General features: G+C 43.1%; 1 protein-coding gene across 1 annotated transcript; it reads right to left on the reverse strand.

The window, feature by feature from the left end:
* Nucleotides 1-5,098: 5,098 nt before the first annotated feature.
* GPR182 (G protein-coupled receptor 182) lies at nucleotides 5,099-22,615 on the reverse strand. The gene is made up of 2 exons (XM_068267495.1): nucleotides 22,410-22,615; nucleotides 5,099-10,608 (listed from the first exon to the last, which is right to left on the reverse strand). Exon 2 carries the CDS (start codon nucleotides 10,585-10,587, stop codon nucleotides 9,460-9,462), a length of 1,128 nt encoding a protein of 375 aa, XP_068123596.1. The 5' UTR covers nucleotides 10,588-10,608; nucleotides 22,410-22,615; the 3' UTR covers nucleotides 5,099-9,459.
* Between the last annotated feature and the right edge of the window lie 902 nt (nucleotides 22,616-23,517).

Here is a 23,517-nt window from a genome sequence, read left to right on the forward strand (position 1 = left end):
TTTTCCATTCAGACCACTGCAGCTTTCACGGTTTATTGCTCGCTCATACAACCTACCACCTAAATGAATTTTGGCTCCTTTTCTTGTCACTAATAAAGCTTTCTTTTGGTGCTATTTGATTACTGCTGCGATTTTTACTTTTTATTATATTCATCAAAAAAGACATTAATTTTGGCAAAAAAATGATTTTTTTTACTTTCTGTGCTGACATTTTTCAAATAAAGTAAAATTTCTGTATACATGCAGCGCAAAAAATGTGGACAAACATGTTTTTGATGAAAAAAAAACCCATTCAGCCTATATTTATTGGTTTGGGTAAAAGTTATAGCATTTACAAACTATGGTGCAAAAAGTGAATTTTCCCATTTTCAAGCATCTATGACTTTTCTGACCCCCTGTGTTGTTCATTGAGGGGCTAGAATTCCAGGATAGTATAAATACCCCCTAAATGACCCCATTTTGGAAAGAAGACATCCCAAAGTATTCACTGAGAGGGATAGTGAGTTCATAGAAGATATTATTTATTGTCACAAGTAAGCGGAAAATGACACTTTGTCACAAAAAAAAAAAAGTTTCCATTTCTTCTAACTTGCGACAAAAAAAAATGAAATCTGCCACGGACTCACCATGCCCCTCTCTGAATACCTTGAAGTGTCTACTTTCCAAAATGGGGTCATTTGTGGGGTGTGTTTACTGTCCTGACATTTTGGAGGGTGCCTAATTGTAAGCACCCCTGTAAAGCCTAAAGGTGCTCATTGGACTTTGGACCCCTTAGCGCAGTTAGGCTGCAAAAAAGTGCCACACATGTGGTATTGCCGTACTCAGGAGAAGTAGTACAATGTGTTTTGAGGTGTATTTTTACACATACCCATGCTGGGTGGGAGAAATATCTCTGTAAATGACAATTTTTTGATTTTTTTTTACACACAATTGTCCGTTTACACAGAGATTTTTCCCACCCATCATGGGTATGTGTAAAAATACACCCCAAAACACATTGTACTACTTTTCCCGAGTACGGCGATACCACATGTGTGGCACTTTTTTGCACCCTAACTGTGCTAAGGGGCCCAAAGTCCAATGAGTACCTTTAGGATTTTACAGGTCATCTTGCGGAATTTGATTTCCAGACTACTCCTCACGGTTTAGGGCCCCTAAAATGCCAGGGCAGTATAGGAACCCTGCAAATGACCCCATTTTAGAAAGAAGACACCCCAAGGTATTCCGTTAGGAGTATGGTGAGTTCATAGAAGATTTTATTTTTTGTCAGAAGTTAGCGGAAATTGATTTGTATTGTTTTTTTTTTCACAAAGTGTCACTTTCCGCTAACTTGTGACAAAAAATAAAATCTTTTATGAACTCACCATAGTCCTAACAGAATACCTTGGGGTGTTCTAAAATGGGGTCACTTGTGGGGTTCCTATACCGCCCTGGCATTTTACGGGCCCAAAACCGTGAGTAGTCTGGAAACCAAATGTCTCAAAATGACTGTTCAGGGGTATAAGCATCTGAAAATTTTGATGACAGGTGGTCTATGAGGGGGCGAATTTTGTGGAACCGGTCATAAGCAAAAAACATACATATATCCAGGCACATCGCCTCTAGTTAGGACATTAAATAAATTATTAGGGAAAGGGAGGTGCTGAAGGGGGTGTGGCTAGAAAACAGCAAAAATCTATTAACCCTTCGCACACTCACATGCAAATGTTCAAACAATTGCATTCACAGATTCACTCATCCAGGCACAACTGTTATCCCTACAGCTAAATTAAAAGCCAGGGTTTTAGTTCACAGAAGAATGCATTCTTATGCTTAATCACCTATACTGCGCAGAAGTACCCAGGTAAACATAGGTGTCCTAACTCTGGCATGTTACAGGGCCAGAGTTAGGACACCTATGTTTACCTGGGTACTTCTGCGCAGTATAGGTGATTAAGCATAAGAATGCATTCTTCTGTGAACTAAAACCCTGGCTTTTAATTTAGCTGTAGGGATAACAGTTGTGCCTGGATGAGTGAATCTGTGAATGCAATTGTTTGAACATTTGCATGTGAGTGTGCGAAGGGTTAATAGATTTTTTCCGGTCATAAGCAAGGTGGCCTTTTAGATGACAGGTTGTATTGGGCCTGATCTGATGGATAGGAGTGCTAGGGGGGTGACAGGAGGTGATTGATGGGTGTCTCAGGGGGCGGTTAGAGGGGAAAATAGATGCAATCAATGCACTGGGGAGGTGATCGGAAGGGGGTCTGAGGGGGATCTGAGGGTTTGGCCGAGTGATCAGGAGCCCACACAGGGCAAATTAGGGCCTAATCTGATGGGTAGGTGTGCTAGGGTGTGACAGGAGGTGATTGATGGGTGTCGCAAGGGGTGATTAGAGGGGGGAATAGATGCAAGCAATGCACTGGCGAGGTGATCAGGGCTGGGGTCTGAGGGCGTTCTGAGGGTATGGGCGGGTGATTGAGTGCCCTAGGGGCAGATAGGGGTCTAATCTGATGGGTAGCAGTGACGGGGTGATTGATGGGTAATTAGTGGGTGTTTGGAGGAGAGAACAGATGTAAATACTGCACTTGGGAGGTGATCTGATGTCGGATCTGCGGGCGATCTATTGGTGTGGGTGGGTGATCAGATTGCCCGCAAGGGGCAGGTTAGGGGCTGATTGATGGGTGGCAGTGACAGGGGGTGATTGATGGGTGATTGACAGGTGATTGACAGGTGATCAGTGGGTTATTACAGGGAAGGACAGATGTAAATAATGCCCTGGCGAATTGATAAGGGGGGGTCTGAGGGCAATCTGAGCGTGTAGGCGGGTGATTGGGTGCCCGCAAGGGGCAGATTAGGGTCTGATCTGATGGGTAACAGTGACAGGTGGTGATAGGGGGTGATTGATGGGTGATTGATGGGTAATTAGTGGGTGTTTAGAGGAGAGAATAGATGTAAACACTACGTTTGGGTGGTGATCTGATGTCGGATCTGCGGGCGATCTATTGGTGTGGGTGGGTGATCAGATTGCCCGCAAGGGGCAGGTTAGGGGCTGATTGATGGGTGGCAGTGACAGGGGGTGATTGACGGGTGATTGACGGGTGATTGACGGGTGATTGACGGGTGATTGACGGGTGATTGACGGGTGATTGACGGGTGATTGACGGGTGATTGACGGGTGATTGACGGGTGATTGACGGGTGATTGACAGGTGATTGACAGGTGATCAGGGGGGATAGATGCATACAGTACACAGGGGGGGGGGGGTCTGGGGAGAATCTGAGGGGTGGGGGGGGGGCAGGGGGGGGATAAAAAAAAATAGCATTGACAGATAGTGACAGGGAGTGATTGATGGGTGATTAGGGTGGTGATTGGGTGCAAACAGGGGTCTGGGGGGTGGGCAGGCAGGGGTCTGAGGGGTGCTGTGGGCGATCTGGGGCAGGGGGGGGGGAGAAATCAGTGTGCTTGGGTGCGACATAGGGTGGCTGCAGCCTGCCCTGGTGGTCCCTCGGACACTGGGACCACCAGGGCAGGAGGCAGCCTGTATAATACACTTTGTAAACATTACAAAGTGTATGATACACTTTGTATGCAGCGATCGTCGGGTTAACATCCCGCCGGCGCTTCCGTATGGCCGGCGGGATGTTGCGGCGGGTGAGCGGAGACAGGCGCCGGCGGAGGATCGCGTCACGGATGACGCGATCACTCCGCCCATGACCCTACAAGGACCGCCGCCTTTGGGCATGAGCTGGTCCTTGCGGGGTCCGCTTCCCGGCCGCCTCTGTGCGTTAGGCGGTCGGGAAGTGGTTAAGGTGGCCATACACTTTGCCATCAAATCGACCAACAGATAGATCCCTCTATGATCGAGTCTGATCAGAGAGGAATCGTATGGCTGCCTTTACTGCAAACAGATTGTGAATCGATTTCAGCATGAATTCGATTCACCATTTGTGAAACTGCCGCCGCCGCCCCCCTGCATACATTACCTGATCCAGCCGGCGCGAGTCCCCCGGTCTCCGCTGTCTTCTTCTCTGCGCTCGGCTCCAGCTTCACTGAACTTCCTGCCGGGGGAAGTTTAAACAGTAGAGGGCGCTCTACTGTTTAAACTTCCTGCCGGGACAGGAAGTGAAGCCAGCCGGAACCCGGAGCCCAGCGGAGAAAACGACAACGGAGACCAGGAGACTCGCGCTATCAACGCACTCCCGACCTGCCCGCGATCGAGCAAAATCTTCATCACGGACGGCTCGACGGGAATCGACGGGAACAATTGATTTTGGACGGAAATCTATCATTCTGTCAGCGTTTGCGCAACGATTTCACAGCAGATTTCAATCACAGGGATCGAATCTGCTGCATATCGGCGGGAAAATTATTAGGTGTATGGGCCGCTTTATACTATATATGCTAATTGCAGCCAGAGATACTAATTCAGTGTTGATTGGTTAAGACAATGTTGATATTCAGCAAAATCATGAGATCACACACGTCTGGTTCCTACAAATGTGATAAGAAACCCTCCTATATCAACTCCTTTACACTACTAGGGCCTTGATTGGCTATTATATCATTATGATAAACGTAATCACTCTTAAGAAGTCCTTTATTAATGCTTGCATGTTACATGTTTGATATTTGAGTTTGCTGAGATCAGGTTATACCTTATCAGCCATAAGAAAAAACATAATTGGAGGTGAGAGAGGGGTGGGCTTTCTCAGACCTCTGACACACCATCATGGGATAACACAGTTTGAGTGTCAAAGTGCCCTTCCCTTTGTTTACATGTCAGTAAGTTCTAGAACTGTAAGGCCCCATTCACACTGCACGCGTTGCCGTCCGGATTTCGGCAACGCATGCAGGAGGCAGACGCGCACGACCTCAGAAAGTGCATAGACTACACTGTCTGATGTTCACACTGCATGCGGTCCGGGAACGGATTTATTAACCATTTACTTTAGTGAATGGGATCAGCCACGCAACGCATAGAAACGCAGATGGCGTGTGTTCGTGCACGTTGCATTCCGATCGCACGGCCATCCGCAATTGATGATGTGAACGGGGCCTAAATCTGTATCTATTATACAGTTTTCCGTGGATCAAAACAAACACTGAACCACCAAAATGCTTTTTTTCATATTTAATGAAAATACAATCTCACATATGATACATTTAGCAATTTCTTACAAAACATCCAATATTTACAAACCAATGTGTCTCTTTGCTTTGCTTGATCTTTTCAAGGTCTTCCTATTTAGTGGTCAACATTTGCAGATTAATGCAGCAAGGAATACTATACATAAAAAGCTCTTCCATAGAACAAGGTAAGATCTTATTATTTTGAAACTTGATTTGTGTTTTTTAACTTTCTCTGCCCTTAGGACAATTTAATGGGCATGTCACTGCAATTTTACCCTTTCTACCTCCTTGGGAGCACAACCTGTTAACCCTTAGCGCCAGGAGCATTACCGGGTTAAAGTGCACATTGTTATAATGTGTGGCGTTGCCATAGCAACGGACACGTTAACCCGGTAATGCTTGTAGCACTAAGGTTTAACTGGCTGTGTTCCCAAGGAGGTAGTAAGGGTAAAATTTCAGTGTGCTGCCTTTGCCCGGCAACTTTAAAGTACTGTTGTGCGTCAGGCCCACTGTGAGGAGGGGGTTTAGGAGGAACTTCATGTTGATTGATCCATATGTTATGCTGCAAACGTAAATACTGTATAATCATACACAGGGACTTGATGTGTCAGACTGTACTCCACAATATTTTGTATTATTAATTTAAAATGCTGTAAACATGTAGAGAATAATGGCAGCAGTCTCAAATGACCAGCATTCTCGGGTATCTTCCCCTCTCCTCAGTGGAACCAGGCAGTTTGCGAGGGCAGTTAAAACAGCGCAGGAGATTTGGGTGCAGCGGGCGCCACCATAGGCAGTAATAGGAATGACGGCAATAGCAGCGGTCAGTGTGTAATTTGGGTAACTTCGGCGCCGTCAGAAGACGGAAGGCAAATTACTTTTAAAACACTGTAATTCGACCACCAGCAATAGTTGGAAGCCGAATTACATCATTCCGCACTATCCATGGTGGCCTGGAGGGGGAATAATAATTAACGCCGCCAGGACTTATGCAGGAGCAGGGTAAGCCATATATCGTCTGTATCCTGCGTCCAAGTCTCCCGGCGGCATATTCATAGATATGCCGCCGTTTGTGTCGAAAATGGAAACTGATCATATACTTGCAAATGAACTTTATTATAACTTATTCACACACAATTGATTATTACACGTTACTGAAGAAGCTAGCTAAAGGTGTTAAGTATAGTTTATATTCTCAAGAGGTTTATTGAAATGGAACAGTACATGAACCTCGGTGGCATGGTCAAAGCAGCGCTCATTGTATATATTGATATATAACAGAAGAGCACAGCAAGGCTAAGTTCTGGAAATAAAAGTAAATGAAATATAGGCTGGCTGCCCATTGCATGGTGGTATTATTCTCCAATCCTGCCCTGTGAATGTGGAATACTGATTGGGGCACATCACACCATTTGCCTCATTTTTCATTTCTTATATTTCTAAAACACAGAAATGGCGTCAAAGTTTTGCCAGATGCAAAAATAACGTGCTGATAAAGCAGGGAGTCCACATTCCTTAAATTCTCTTATTTTCGTACTTGGTTTGTGGTTACATTGCTTGCCGTGTGTTACACCAAGCACTGTCTGTGAGATTCTTGTGGCTTCAAGCCAGTTTATTTCCTATTTCTCTGTGACCAGAGCTATAGTCCTCGCCCACAACTGATTGGCATTTAAACCACAATGGACACAGATCAGAATAATCAATTGCCTATTCTAATTTACTGTATTCTAATATAATGTATTGTGGCGTAGATGTTATAGCCAGTACTTAGGGACCTAATTATAAAGCATTTACTATGCAGTGAAGTACCTTGCTAGTGCTGCTGCATCACATCTCTTTGCAAGAATAGCTTTACCCCATTGCGTTCGATTGACTTCAAATTGAAGTTCCACCCACTTAGGGGGCAGAACTCCTGTCTAGCCCTTGACACAGGATGCTCTGGTTTACTTTCAAGAAGGGATGGGATATCCTACTACCCTCTCATTGGAAGGCTGGGTCAAATGTTTACAGCATCATGTGACCCAAACAAGCCAATTGCCGGCAGCCAACATGGGAGCAAGTATTCATCACAAAAGGTTTTTTAGCCTTTTATAAATAGTCTGCACTTTGTTTTTGCAGACTGCTGCTTTGTCTGGTTGAAGTGCAAAGCAGTAATCTATTGCTGCTTTATAAATGGGCCCCTTACTGTAATGGATAATAAGAAATATAAGAATAAGTATTGTAAGGAAAACAGGAAAGTATTTACCCCCTGCATTATGTGCACAGCATTGCATCTACTGCAGACCATTCCAAGCAATCATGCAGGCAGTTATACCACAGTTGCCAAAGAGAAACAAGTCCACATGTTAAGAGTCTAACTAGGTCCCCTTCCACACAAGCAATGCAACTAGATGTATGTGCGCACATAGTCATGTGAGTGCAAATATGGACTACATGAAGGGTCACTATCTACATATTAACTCTAAGGGGCTGCAAGGGCAGTTCAGGTGTTGTAACACTTCATGGTACTTGCTGTTACTTTATATGTTTTCTGTATATAGGTTCACTTGAAATAAACCTACCTTGAGAATAACGTTTTTAACCCACTTGTGAGGTGATCTCTAAATCCAGGAAGTTCCAATATACAAATTATTACATTATCTGGCAGAGGCGTAACTAGAGGGGAGGGGCCTCTGCGATCGCAGTGGGGCCCAGAGCTGTTTTGGTGCCCTAACTTCTAACCTCCCCTTCCTCCCATACAGGGGACTATACTTTAGATCAGGTGTTTTTGTGGCTACACGTTATGGGTGTTAAGTTCATGATGGCCTCACTTGTTTTATGGCACTTGTGAGATGGGCCCTCAGGCTGTGAAGGGCACCAAGGGGAGGCAAGGGAAGGGGTGTGAGCATTGAGGTGATCCCATCAGTTTCGCTGTGAGGCACCATGTATTGTATTTATGTCACTGTTATCTAGGCTTTATAATAAAAGACAAAAACCTTCTCTGTGCCTTTTATTACCATTAGAAGCCTAATCATTTTACTCTGAAGGCAAGCTTACTTATGCTTAACTCTTCCTCTACAGAATGATTTAAAAATAAACCCAGGACAGCAATGCAATTATATCGATCTTAATCCTAGAAACAGATATGAGAAATCAGAATGGACACAAAACTCTGCTGCAGCCCAGAGGTTTGCACTCCTTGGGTTTGATACACGTAACTGCGGTAATATTGCTGTGCGCAGACAGTGCACGTCAATATTACTGTTACTACTGCTAGCAGGTTACCACAGAAAAAGCTATTAGTGTGACCCACGGTACTAGAGTACTGCAAGCGTTGCTACGTTAAAACGCATTAGCAAAGCTATTCCCATAGCAACGCTTGTGTTACTCGAGTACTGCGGGTTGTGCTAATAGTGCAACTGCGGTAACCTGCTTGCTGTATTAATAGCAGTATTGCTGTGCGGTATCTGCGCACAGCAATATTACCTCAGATACGTGCTTTAACCCCTTTGTCATCACCCCATTTTCCTGTTAAGGAGACAGTAACAATACACTGGTTAATACACCAACAGCAGATTACCTACTGACAACCAAGCCAGTCCTCAAGCACTGCTGCTTCTTCATTCATATTCTACCTCTCTGTCCTTCCACATTAAAAGCAAGAAGTTTTGAATTAAATGAAACCATTTATAGGCTAAACTGGACATTCGGAGGAGAAACATTATTTTGCAGACATAAATAAATGTCATTAGATGCCTTAATTACAATTTCAGGAGGATCTCACAGGGATGCTAGCTAATTTATGACAGGTAAGACCACTTGTTTGCTTAAAGGACAACTTAAGCTAGAAGTAATTTAGACATCTAATTACATTTATGTCTTCAAAAGAATGTTCTCCTCCAAATGTCCAGTTAATATAAGCTGTGTGTTTTAACATCTTGTTAATATACAGGAACGACGTCTGAAGAAGGCTTATTAGTTGAAAGCTTACTTTTTGTCTTCCTGTAAATTAGCCAATAAATGGCACCGTCCTGATTCAAAACTTCTTGCTTTTACCGATGGCTAACACGGTACAACACTCTACTGCTTCCACATTAACACAGTAATCTAGTCTGAGAGCATGGCATAGAAGATTTGAAAACAGCAGGACTGTTATGGATTGACTTTGTGATTAGTTACTGCTAATGAGAAAATAGCTGGTGATGAATACTAAAAGTGCTGGCATGTGCTATAGTTGTAGGTCTCCAGGGTCTTCCTATATCTTCTTCTAGAAGTCAAATCTATTATGCAATATATCTGCATTAATGATCGGGGACTACTTCTAAAATGTTCTGCAAAAAAAGTGTCAGTTTAGTTATACCCTTAAGATCACATAGCTTTAATTTCAGGAATGTGAATGGTAAGATTAGTGGGCGTGATGCCAGGTTCTTTAGTGATCACGACTGAATGATCTGTGGTGGATGTGGACTGCTCTGCAGGGTTGTCACCAGCCTTTTTCTCCTTAGGAATGTACTTAACAACAGCATTAATGAATTTGCCCTTGAAGTCCTTGCTAAGAAAATTATAAAGGATGGGATTAGCCACGCAATGAAACAGTGAAGTGCAGTCAATGATCTCATAGAAGAAATAAAGAATATGTGCCAGTCTACAGTTGATAAAGACGTAGGTTCCATGCAGAGTCAGTGTTATCACAGTAACATGGTAGGGAAGCCAGCTGAGTAGGAACGTCAATATATAGGCATAGATAAGACGACAGTGCTTTCGGCCCTCCGGTCTTCCAGATTTCTTGATGTGATAGGCGGTCATAAGATTATAAACAAGTATTATAACGAAAGGGATCAGGAACCCAAGAATTGTTGTCAAGAGAGTAACAGCAAGAGCCCATTCATCATAAGACTCAAATGGTGCCATGAACATACACACAGGATCTGAGGTATCCACCAACTGCATATGGATGACATCTGGAATAGGAAATATGGCAGACATGATCCAGATACCAATGCAAAGACCTTTTCTGATCCGTTGTTGGTTTTGACGCCAGAAAACTGAAGATGATGTTAATGTCAAGTAACGGTCCACACTCAGAGCAGTGAGAAAGTATATACTACTGAACATGTTGGCAAAGTAGAAATAATGAGTGAATCTGCACAAAAATCCACCCCAGAGCCAGGTGTATTCCAACAGTGCTTCCAGCATCCAGAAAGGCAAGGACAGAACCACTCCGAGATCTGCCACTGCCATATTTAAGATGTAGAGATTGATGGAGCTCTTGCCTCTTCTTGATCGCCAGTTCACCCATATCACCAACAAGTTTCCAGCAAGGCCAAGCACAAATGTTAGAAGATAGAGAAGGAAGAGGAAGACCTGCTTCACACTCTCATCTAGGTCAACTTCGCAGAGGGAGAATGAGCTGTTAATGTAGTACATAAGCTCAGTCCAGTTATGGATATGTTCATAGTGGTCCTCTGAATCTAACTCTCCAAAGTCCTCCGCCATTTCAAATGACAGTAAAGATGTCTGAAAAAAATAAACAGTGATTCCATTAAAATATAGATATGGTTTTGTTTAGTGAATGACTATACGCATGGAAACATAACATAATGGGTACAGCAGAAGAAAAGAAAAGAAAAGCTGGTTAAAAAAAAAAAAAGTCATGCAAATAGAATGTAATCTATCAGGGCTAAATGTTGATTATTATCATTTCTTGCATTTATATAGCGCCAACATATTACGCAGCAATAGATAAATGGGTTAACATACAAGGTAGGACATACAAGGAACTCACAACAAAACAAGATCATGCAAATGATTTGATAACACTAGTTCAGTGTCTTTGATCAAAATAGAACCTGTTCTAGTCCACAAGAGAGGTGACAGACCGTATGATTGCATAATAAAGCTGGAAACACTGGGGGAGGAGGGCCCTGCCAGAGGCTTACAATCTAAAGCAGTGTTCCCCAACCCTGTCCCCAAGGCACTCCAACAGTGCATGTTTTGTGGAAATCCACAGAGGTAGGTAATCAGCTCTGCTGAGAAACTAATGACCCCACCTGTGTATGTTTGTGGTTTCCTGCAAAACATGTACTGTTGGTTGGCCTTGAGGACAGGGTTGGGGAACTCTGATCTAAAGGGTAGAGGTATAGACAATAGGTGATAAGAAATAATCTTAAACTTCACTTTTGCACAGAAAAACACAATTTCTCTTCTGGAGCTAAAGTAGAGCTCTAGCCAAATTACAGTAGAGTCCTGATTACTCAACTAACCAGCAGCCTCAAGCAACCAACCAACACAAGTCGCTGGCAGTACTCACAGTGATGAAGGCCAACTTCTTATGCTGTTTTGGGCTCTGCTGTGCTTAAAGGATACATCCGAGGAGGTTGAAAATAAAAAAAATCCACTTACCTGGGGCTTCCTCCCAGTCCCTGGCAGCTGTCCTGCGTCCTCGCCTCAGCTCCGCTCCACGCTGGTTGCCCGGGGTCCCCTCTGGCGTAAGATGCCGACTGCACCTGCGCAAGCGGCTTACAGAGTCGTGCTGACGTCGTCCAGACTGTACTGCGCAGGCGCCTGCACTGAACAGCCTGAATAACTTCAGTTCAACTCAATGAGCTGCACAGTGGAACGCAAGAAGATGGAGGAAGGTGCCGACCTTGCGAGGTCGCCCTCACAGGTTGGTGGCCAGGAGCTGGAGGAAGCCCGAGGTAAGTGGATTTTTTTTTCTGCCTTGGACCTTCCCTTTAAAGACTGGGTTTCATGGCTCCCGCAAGGTTAATATACTTTCATTTACTGTTTTTAAACATTTAATACAGAGTTTACGGTGGGTATATAGAGTGGGCTATAGTACTGTATTAGCTAGGCATATTTTTAAAGCAGCCGGGTCAGCCATACTATACCAGGAGAAAAAACCCACACATATAAGTAGATAAATACTTGATCTACTTATGTCACAGATGTATTGAACTTTCCACAATTTGATTTCAGTGAATTTTATATAGTAAATGAAGAGAATTCTGTTCCTGGCAATTTCCATTTTTTATGACTGAAGCAAAATCCTGATGTCATTTCCTCCCATTTTTTTTCTTTTCTCCTCCAATCTGCAGTGTCATCTCTGGCTTGCTTTCTAAACATGTGTGACCACAGCATCAGGTTTTAGCCTCAGCTTGTCACACTGAACTGCTCTCCTCCAATCAGGGAGGAGCAGGAATGTGGGAGGGGAGATGACAAGCTTTCTCCTCGGAGATGGCGAGAGAATAGATCCAGGCTGACTGAGATGAGATTTATTACTACACAAACATTTCTGAAGAGTGCTTGCAATGCAGGGTGAGATTCCAGGCAGCATCATAAACACAGAGCAGTGGGTAAGTAGAATTTGATTTTGTGGCTTACAATCCTGCTTTAACGTTGAGTCTCAAGCAGCCAGAAAGCACACTTATCTGGCATCAGCCAATCCCCTTTGGTGCCTGATAACCTATTCAGATTTGGATAGCGTGAGTAAGGGATAGCATGTGTGGGTTTCCTGTGGTCACTTCCTGTCCAAAAGATTGGCCCTCCAAAAAGATAAGCTGAGGAAATTGCTCCAATGGGGACCCAGAGAGCAGTAAAACATATTAGTAGTGTTAGAAAGGGTTTAAAGCACACATGAAGTTAGAGGGATATGGAGGCTGACATACTGTATTTATTTCCTTTTAAACATTGCCAGTTACCTGACTGTCCTGCTGAGCTTTCTGGCATCAATAGTGTCTGAATCGCATACCTGAAACGAGCATATGGCTAATCCAGTCAGACTTCAGTCGCAAATATTTGATCTCCTGCATGCTTGTTTAGGGTCTATAGCTAAATGTAGAGGCAGAGGATCAGCAGCACAGCCAGGCAATTTGTATTGTTTAAAGTGGCTGCAGCTCTTGAGCGCTTTGAATGCAACAGGAGAAAAGTGCTATACAAATGTTAGGATTATTACTGAGTCACATCTGAGCATGGCCACATCTTGCTGAGAGAAGTACAATAACCATGAACTATGTAAATATATTGCAGAAGGCTGCTGTAGAGACAGTGGCAGAGGATGGGGGACACCTGTATAAACAGCAGATTCCCCCAGAGATTATCATAAAGGATTTTTTTGTGTGCAAGAGAAGTCTACTGCCTGGACATAGCTTATCAGATAGGGGATTAGGGGTCCAGAGCCCACCATCCTCATGCACCTATGAAAAGAAACAATCACTATATACAGTGGTTTGCAAAAGTATTCGGCCCCCTTGAAATTTTCCACATTTTGTCATATTACTGCTACAAACATGAATCAATTTTATTGGAATTCCACGTGAAAGTCCAATACAAAGTGGTGTACACATGAGAAGTGGAACGAGAATCATACATGATTCCAAACATTTAAAAAAAAAATAACTGCAAAGTGGGGTGTGCGTAATTATTCAGACCCCTGAGTCAATACTTTGTAGAACCACCTTTTTGCTGCAACTACAGCTGCCAGACTTTTAGGGTATGTCTCTACCAGCTTTGTACATCTAGAGACTGAAATCCTTGCCCATTCTTCTTTGCAAAACAGCTCCAGGTCAGTCAGATTAGGTGGACAGTGTTTGTGAACAGCAGTTTTCAGATCTTGCCACAGATTCTCGATTGGATTTAGATCTGGGCTTTAACTGGGCCATTCTAACACATGGATATGTTTTGTTTTAAACCATTCCATTGTTGCCCTGGCTTTATGTTTAGGGTTGTTGTCCTGCTGGAAGGTGAACCTCCTCCCCAGTCTCAAGTCTTTTGCAGACTCCAAGAGGTTTTCTTCCAAGATTGCCCTGTATTTGGCTCCACACATAGGAAAGGCTTTCCCTCAGCTCAACCGCCTGAATTACAACCACCAGGGAGTCAACCAGCTCACACCTGGATCCTCATTAGGTGTGTATATAAACTGCAAGAAAAGAAGGATGGCTGGGTCTCCCCCTGGATTTGAGCAAATTGCAGTATTTATTGTACCATAGCACAAAATAACACACGACGTTTCGGCCTGCGGCCTTTATCAAGTGGTAAGGCCGCAGACCGAAACGTCGTGTGTTGTTTTGTGCTATAGTACAATAAATACTGCAATTTGCTTAAATCCAGGTGGAGACCCAGCCATCTTTTTCTTGCTGTATTTGGCTCCATCTATCTTCTCATCAACTCTGATCAGCTTCCATGTCCCTGCTAAAGAGAAGCACACCCAGAGCATGATGCTGCCACCACATTTGACAGTGGGGATCGTGTGTTCAGAGTGATGTGCAGTGTTAGTTTTTCGCCACACATAGCGGTTTGCATTTTGGCCAAAAAGTTCTATTTTGGTCTCATCTGACCAGAGCACCTTCTTCCACATGGTTGCTGTGTCCCTCACATGGCTTGTGGCAAACTGCAAACGGGACTTCTTATGCTTTCTGTTAACAATGCCTTTCTTCTTGCCACTCTTCCATAAAGGCGAACTTTGTACAGTGCATGACTAATAGTTGTCCTATGGACAGATTCTCCCACCTGAGCTGTAGATCTCTGCAGCTCCTCCAGAGTCACCATGGGCCTCTTGAATGCATTTCTGATCAGCGCTCGCCGCTCTCTTGTTCGGCCTGCGAGTTTAGGTGGACGGCCTTGTCTTGGTAGGTTTACAGTTGTGTCATACTCCTTCTATTTCTGAATGATCGCTTGAACAGTGCTCCGTGGGATGTTCAAGGCTTTGGAAATCTTTTTGTAGCCTAAGCCTGCTTTAAATTTCTCAATAACTTTATCCCTGACCTGTCTGGTGTGTTCTTTGGACTTCATGGTGTTGTTGCTCCCAATATTCTCTTAGACAACCTCTGAGGCCATCACAGAGCAGCTGTATTTGTACTGACATTAGATTACACATTAGATTACACACAGGTGCACTCTATTTAGTCATTAGAACTCATCAGGCAGTGTCTATGGGCAACTGACTGCACTCAGACCAAAGGGGGCTGAATAATTACGCACACCCCACTTTGCAGTTATTTGTAAAAAATGGTTGGAATCATGTATGATTTTTGTTCCACTTCTCACATGTACACCACTTTGTATTGGTCTATCACGTGGAATTCCAATAAAACTGATTGATGTTTGTGGCAGTAATATGACAAAATATGGAAAACTTCAAGGGGGCCGAATACTTTTGCAAACCACTGTATGTTGTAAAGAAAATAAAAGTTGGAATGAGCATGTGATGTCCCCCACAATGCATCACTGCTGAATATGCAAATTATCCCTTGTCCCTGTAAGCTAGCCACACCTCCAGAACCACATCCAGTGCATGTGGATTAATGTGGCACTATAGCATAGGACTTGTTGAAACCCCCAGAGTTAGACTACCCAATGGGGCTACCAAATACTGGGGAGAATCTGTCTACTTAGTCTAGGGAGGGGGTAGCCTGCCTAATGTGGCAGTGTACCCTGTATTTAAGGCACCTTAATGCCTGTGCCTACAGGCTCCTTAGCTTTAAATCCGGCCCTGCTCACAAGCCTCGTTCTTCGTCTGGAATCTCCTTCCAAAACACATCAGTTATTCTCAGATCTTTGAAATCTTTTAGCACTTCCGCAAAACTCACTTTTTCAGACAAGCGTACGCTTTAACTTAGGCCACTCCCCTTCAACCTTTGGCCAAGTTGTGCTTCTTACTATATATAACCTAAAAACACATTGGCCTATATGCAATTCACTTTTTTGCAGAGTTTTCACCCAGGTGATATTTTCACACCTTGTCATAAAATGCATTTTAACCCCTTGCCTACCACCTCATGCCAATAGGCGTGAACGCGGCGGCAGCCCCAGAACTGCCTAACGCCAATTGACGTCAAGTCCTGGGGCGGGGTTTTGCAGGAGATTGCGCACGCCGATGCGCCCGCATCTCCGCTTGAATGATGGAGCTCCGCTCCGTAATCAGGCTCCCAGCGACTATTACCATTGTCTTTATCCTTATTAACTCCATGTTTGCTTCTTACTCTGTACATAATATGAAGACACTTTATAAATCAATAATCATTTCAATGCAAACCATTTTTTTTCTTCTTTCTTATGTTAATGTGTACCCGAGGTAACATGTGACATGATGAGATAAACGTGTATGTACAGTGCAAAATATATTACCATAATAATCAGGCTATTTTACTACTTTTATTTTGCTGCCTGAAATAGTTTGCATGGAATTGACAGCTTCTGTCATATCAGAACCTTGTCAGGAATATAGTAAACATCACTCATAAGCAAATTTCAGCCATAAAAGTTTTCCTGGCAGAATACAACATCTGAGAGCAGCGGAGGTTCAAAAAGTTAACCATTTAGGGATACTTAATAGGCTGCCACTGAGCATAGACAACAACAACATTCAATCTACTTCTTAAATGTTTAAATATAAAATAAAGCCATGGGATATTTTAAAAATTCATTTTTAGAAGTAGGAGGATAAATACAATCATCACATCAGTTTATTTTTACTTCAGGTTCACTTTAAATTTAAATACTGAATGAGGTCCAGAATCAAATTCTATTCTTTTTTTTCATTCTACTACACCTGATTGGGCATTGGACAATTGGACAAGTAAACACTGTAAAAAATGTTCTTTTATTGAAATGACCTCATAGTATTCAAATCCATCCCACCTTTATGTAAACATCATCACTATAGATGGCAGATCTAAAACATTCCATAGATAGAAAAGGAGGTTACCCAAATTTCAAAAGAAAGATAAAAATGTTTCATGCTGATTGATATCTGTTAGGTACTTACAGGGTTATTTTTGCAAAACATTCCACAGTGAGAGGTCAGGCCCTCTATCTGAGCTTTATAGAGTGCAGGGGAAATGCTAGGAAGTATTTAACAGCTGAGACTGGAGGGAACTGCAGAACAAAAGACCAGTTATGTACACAAGTGTCTGCTACACGTGCTCGCAAAAAAAAGATTATACGCTGTTCACAATGTTCTGTGGCCACATATAGCATGATCACAGTTTGTAAACACAAGATTATATATTTATACCAGGGCTTTTGTGTGGCTACTAAATAGGTAATCTTTATTTAAGGGTTGTTTTATGGGTTGTCATGTGAGGGAAACTACACTCAGCTGTTCACAACTTACTCTGTGATAACATAACAAGACAACCTGTGGATTTTCAGCTGTTGTTGTATTATGAGTTTTGTACAACAGTGGAGCATGTGAGGTCAAAACTGATTGAAGAGACTCTTTGTAATCCCAGCAATACACTGGTAGACGTTTTTGGTACAGGCAAATGATTGATGTTTACCTAATTGACTACCAGCTTGGACTAGTAGATATTTGATCATATTTGAACAGAAACCTGATGTTGATTGCACTGCAGCCAACATTAGCTTGGTATTGCTCAATGAATTAGAAAGCTAAAGCTGGCCATACACTAGGGCGATTCCCGCCAGATCAACAGCAGGTTCGATCACTGGGATCGAATCTGCTGTCACATCGTTCCCGCAACACGCCGAATTTCGATCCATTTCGGCCGATCCCGTCGATCGCTCCGTGCGAAAAATTACCATCGATCGCCCGCGGGTAGGGAGCGCGTTGCTAGCGGCGTTCGAGTACCCGACGACCGACGCAATAGAGCCCACATACATTACCTGCTCCACTGGCACGACTGCCCCCGGTCACCGCTGCTCCGTCTCCGCGGTGGTCTGGTCTCCGGGTCCGGCATGCTTCACTTCTTCTAGCCCGGCAGGAAGTTTAAACAGTAGAGGGCGCTCTACTGTTTAAACTTCCTGCCGGGCAGGAAGAAGTAAAGCATGCCGGACCTGGAGACCAGAGCGGAGACGGAGCAGCAGTGACCGGGGGCAGTCGCGCCGGCTCAGCAGGTAATAATGTATGCGGCGGGTAGCGGCGGCAGCAGCAGCACCACCACCACAACAGATTGTGAACGGTTTCAGGCTGAAATCGGTTCACAATCTGTTTGCAGTAAAGGTAGCCATACGATCCCTCTCTGATCAGATTCGATCAGAGAGGGATCTATTTGTTGGTCGAATCTGATGGCAAATCGACCAGGGTATGGCTACCTTAAGCGGCGGTCGATCACTCACTAATCCTGTTCATTCTTCCACCATGCTAGATAGTCTCCCATAGATTCCACTGCTTGGCACAAGATCTATGGCCTCTTTCGCATAGGAGGCTAAAGGAGGTGAATTCACTGCCTGTCACTTGCCCCTGTGCACCAGCCATGTGCTTGCTTGCACTCAGGATGAGAGGTAGAGAGGTGGCCACTGTATTGAGGCCCATCTGAGCACCGCCATGCTTAGATGTGACCTGTCACATTTCTTCCGTTTTGCGTAAAAGTACTCGGGGAATAAATATGCAAATATGTGTTCCCCAAGGGGCAAGCCCCTAAAATGCACTAAAATATAACTTTTAAAAAGTATGTCTAAAATAATGGAACAGCTATAAACAGCAAAACAAGGCTTAATGGTGTCCATATATTCTGACACAGAAAAGGTGTAGGCTATAGGGTCATCAATAGAGGGAACTTTTCTGTGGTACCTATAGATAACGTTGTTAATAAGGGTGAATTACATTGCATTCAGTAAGAAGTAATAACTCTCCCTCACCCCCAACTGCAGGAGTAACCACCAGAAATGAAACGGTCCATACGGTATATGGGTCTCTGGCTCAGTATAAGAAAGCAGGTGTCTTTATTCTGCTTAATAAAAGGCTATAGCGTACAGTGATTAACTCTGAACATGACGCTGAGGGTAAATTGGTGTGACTACAGCTACAACTGGGGAAACTGATTTTGTAAAATGTGTATGGGCCGAACGAGGATAACAACCTTTTCATTGAGCAATTAAAGGCTAGGCTGAGTAAAGAAGCCACTGAAAATCTAGTATTGGGTGGTGACTTCAGTAACGTGGTGAATTCTGAGACAATAGAATCAAACCAATACTATTTAACCCCCCCCCCCCCCAGACCATGACTACACCTTATTCCCCTTATGGCATGGAGTGTGATTGGTTGTTCAGCTTTTTGGAACATCAGGTTTTTGAGGGCCTGTCTCTTAAAGAAATAGATGCAATGGGTGCAAGCGTGAGAGCCAGATTGCTACCCTAGTTGTTTTTTTCTCGGACCGCTTTCCCTTAGAAAAAAAGCACCCAACAAGGGTGTCTGCTCTCTCCCTTGCTTTTTAATTTGCCTTATAAGCATTAGCAGCCTTCCTCATAATGGAAATCAAAGGGCTTCAAATAGTAGAGGTGGAAGTACAACAAGCAATGTTTATACTGTATACACACACACACTTTTGTACAGACACAAATTTCACAATCCCCACCAAATAAAATAACAACTCTGTTTTGTTAATAACAAATATGTCTAAATTTAGAAGTGTACACTCTTATAAAATGCATGATTATTCCGAACTAAAACCAAGTATCCCTTCTAGCTTGTATGTTCTCCTAAGTTTACACACACACACACACACACTCTCACTCACACTCACACTCACACACACACTCTTTACCATTGGAAAGGACTTTACATTGATTCCTTTGATGGACATTTAGTGAATTAAAATGATTCTCTGTACACTGTAAAGTGGTTGGGTAGATGTCAATGCTGTGTAAATGCCCAACAATAAGCAAATGATCAGCTGTGATCCTTAGAAGTAGGTCAGCAATGGCTGCTTCCTTAGATCTGTCATGACAAGTGCACTTTTAGTATTCAGTGCAAACAACAATAATAATACCCACTACTCCTACTACTGTAATTCCCTTACTAACCACATTTTACCTTGGTTGCTCTTGGTTGCTTAGTAATGCATCATTAAAATAATAAAAGTATCACTGTAACTCCAGGACCTGCATAGTTGCTAATCCCAGCAGCTGGTGGTATAGACTACTCTAGAGTACCACTCTCTTTAATCCCTTGTGAAAATGATGCTAGCCTGCACTCCAACATGGGTGCTGAGCCAAGGCTGGTTTACTGAAGGAAATGTGACTTCCATGGGAAATTAACACAAGAAGTGCAGATCATACAACTTATGAGTAAGCAATATAAAATAAGACAGGGTTCTCGTGTAGCTTCATATTTTACACATACCAGTGGCTGAGGGATATCCATAGCGGCTTCTATGGGGCCCGTAGCTAAGTGGGGCCCATTGGTCTCAGCAGGCTATAAGAGGAAGCGCTGTGGGCCGCATGGAGCCCTGCGGTGGGCCTCCTGTATTGCCAAGTATTGAGGGAAGCACTCCATAGAGAAATTCTGCTAATGTGATTGGTGGGCCGCACTCTCTTGACCTTCGCATAGGTGGTAATAATACGCCCACACTCTTCGGCCAATTAGAATGCTTCACGTTGTAGGCGCTGCTGTGATTGGAGACCTGTTCCCTATGGGCTGAGTCACCTAAAATATACTAGCTACAAATCTGTAACATGCATCACAACCGACAAGGTGTGAACTGGTTCATAAACTCTGAGCCCTACGTAAGTTACAAGGCAGCATGTCAATGGGAAAGTACCCTGTAGATTTCCCATTCAGCATCCTAAAGCCTAACCCTAAGTTCACACTATGCGCATTGCACAACGCTCATGCTACAATGCCGGTATGGTGCAGCGCAAGCGCATACTCTGCACATTAAAACACAAACATTACTTTCATAAGCTGAACCATTGCTATGTAACGTGCACATTTCCTATGTTATCCAAAACATGCACTGTAGAACATGGTCTATTGAAATGTGAACATGCCCATACAACTTTAATCTTAGTTATGCTGAACACTAATTTATATTGAACACTAACCCTAATTCTCTGTAAGGCAACAATCTTTTTATGATTGTTTCTGGAAACCTTGTAGGAATGATTGCTGTATAGACACACTGCTGGGCAGTCGTGCTCTATGGAGAGGGGAGGGGTTAGAAGAAGGTGTCCTGCTGATGGGACTACAATAGAAAAACAAGGTAGGTCTGTCATTAATCATTCAGCATAACATGACTAACAACACTGTCAATGGTGCCAGGCTGAGGTGGTCAAGAAGATGCTAATAATTGCAAATAGTAAAAAAAATAAATGTAAATTTAATGCAAATGCTATACAACTTGGATAAGGGTAAATCAAAGATACTTGCTACCTATTTGATCCAATTCCAAGCTGTTTACAATTTGCAATAAAATCTGCACAGGAAGTGGAAATCATCAGCGTCTCCTTGACAAACACTTCTATGTTCATGAGAAATAGATTTCCCATCCATCTTTCAATGTATGATTTTTCCAATCAGACGACAACAATCGGATGACATAAATCTAGTCTGTATCTACATAGCTTAACGCTGACTATGCTGAACCTGTATCCACTCACACTAACCTTTCTCACTACCACACTGACACCACTGTGCCTAACATTAATATGAAGTGCTATTTTGGGGGCTAAAATATATTGCTACCCATCAAAAAATAATGATTACTTTGCAAGTACAAAATTGATATTAAAGGATATCCACGGCAATTAAAAAAAATTGCTTTACTAACCTGGGACGTCTTCTAGCCCTTAGATGTCACGTGTGTCCCTCGACGCAGCTCCGCTCTTCTCCCGGGTCCCACTGGCAGCCTCTGCAGTATTGCCGACGCCTGACGTCTTATGCGCATGCACAGGTGTGCGCCCGCTCCAGTGGGAGTGTACTGCGCAGACGCAGTATACCCCCAATGACGCGGCACTACTTGCACAAGCCCATGCATGCGCAGAAGATGCCTTCTTCCAACCCATTGGAGGTTAGAAGCCCCAGGTTAGTAAAGATATTGTTTTAATTGCCGTGGACATCCTTTAAACAGCATAAAGTCTTACTTACAACAAGAAGTGTGATTTAATTAAGTTCTATGTCTTTAAATCTTGAGAAAGAACAGCATGTTTTGCAATATACTTTACATACGTGCAAAAAAAAAAGAAAAAAAAAAAAAAGGGGGGGGGGGGGGATATTTTTCACGTCAACATTCTGATGTTTTCTGTGGAACTGCAAAAATAAATCAGTTGGCAAATTAAAAAAAATGCTGATTACCATTTTCTCATGCAGCAAGTGCATTACAAACACCTAACAAAACAAGGCTTCAAACTGAAACCATGATGTTATGCATGATGTTAATACAAGCCTGACAACCTTAAGATTAATATATGTTAAGCCCCTTTAACAATACATAGTGAATAAGTGCACATACAGTATATAACGCATTCCTGCAGAGCTGATTTGTAATATTCCACCTGCCGCCCATCAAGTGTTAAATGTTCTGCAATCTCCATCGCGCTTGATCCTGTACTGTGAGAACGCCATGGAAATGTTTCCTTACCTGCAAATAAGTGGAAGAAATTCCTCACAGTCCGGTGAACTGTCTGCAGCTTTCAGCAAAGGTTCCCTGTAACAAGTGACAGGGGCAATTTTACACTTGCTAGTTCACTTTGCTTCAGGAAATGAACCTATATATCCTGAAGCTGCACTCATTTCTGTGGCTCCTGCTACCCAGGATATCCTCTTATGCAAACTCAAACACCTTCTAAGATTCTCCAAGCCCCTAAGTGGATCGCTCCTCTTTGTCCCGAAAGCCATGAATGCAGCTAAGAGGAATCTCTAAATAAATAGCTCTTTCCTTTCTCCCATGGCGCACATAAAAATACAGGGCTTATTTATTTTCCTTTCTATAGCTTACGCGTGTGATTAACACGTTGGCTTGAGTTTTCAAGCTGTGAGAATTACTGTACGCTGCAGTGCAAATATTTTACTAGATATTTCAAAGCACAATGAGATTTCTGCATGAGACGGGGTTACACTGAGTTTGGGGACCATTAAACGTTTCTTATGTAATCAGTTGAGAGTTCATGTTTGAATTCTGAATTTGCCATTTAATGTGGACCTGAACACTTGCACTGAACAGAAGGAAAGCATAGAGAAAGGCACCCTTTATATAGTAAAGGACAATTAAAATGAGTAATATATGGAGGCTGCCATATTTATTTCGTTTTATACAATACCGGTTGCCTGGAAGTCCTGCTGGTCTATTAGGATGAAGTAGTGTCTGAATAATGCCAGAAACAAGCATGAAGCTAATCTTGTCAGATCTGACAATAATGTCAGAAACACCTGATATGCTGCATGCTTGTGCAGGGTCTATGGCTAAAAGTATTAGAGGCAGAGGATTAGCAGAATAGCCAGGCAACTGGTATTGCTTAAAAGGAAATAAATATGGCAGCATCCATATCCCATCTTGCTTCAGTTGCCCTTTAAGAGAGTTTAGCCTGTCCAATTCCCCCTCATATATGACTAATCACAAATTGTCATTTGATCTGTCAGCTCATTAATCTCATCTGTCTAGGCAGAGCCGCTAAATTGTAAACAATGTATGTTTGCTTCCATGAAAGCTGGAAGAAGACACTGCAAATTTATTGCAGAGTTTGTATCCA

The sequence above is a fragment of the Hyperolius riggenbachi genome, chromosome 2, assembly GCF_040937935.1.
Source record: "Hyperolius riggenbachi isolate aHypRig1 chromosome 2, aHypRig1.pri, whole genome shotgun sequence".
In the NCBI taxonomy this organism is placed as follows: domain Eukaryota; kingdom Metazoa; phylum Chordata; class Amphibia; order Anura; family Hyperoliidae; genus Hyperolius; species Hyperolius riggenbachi.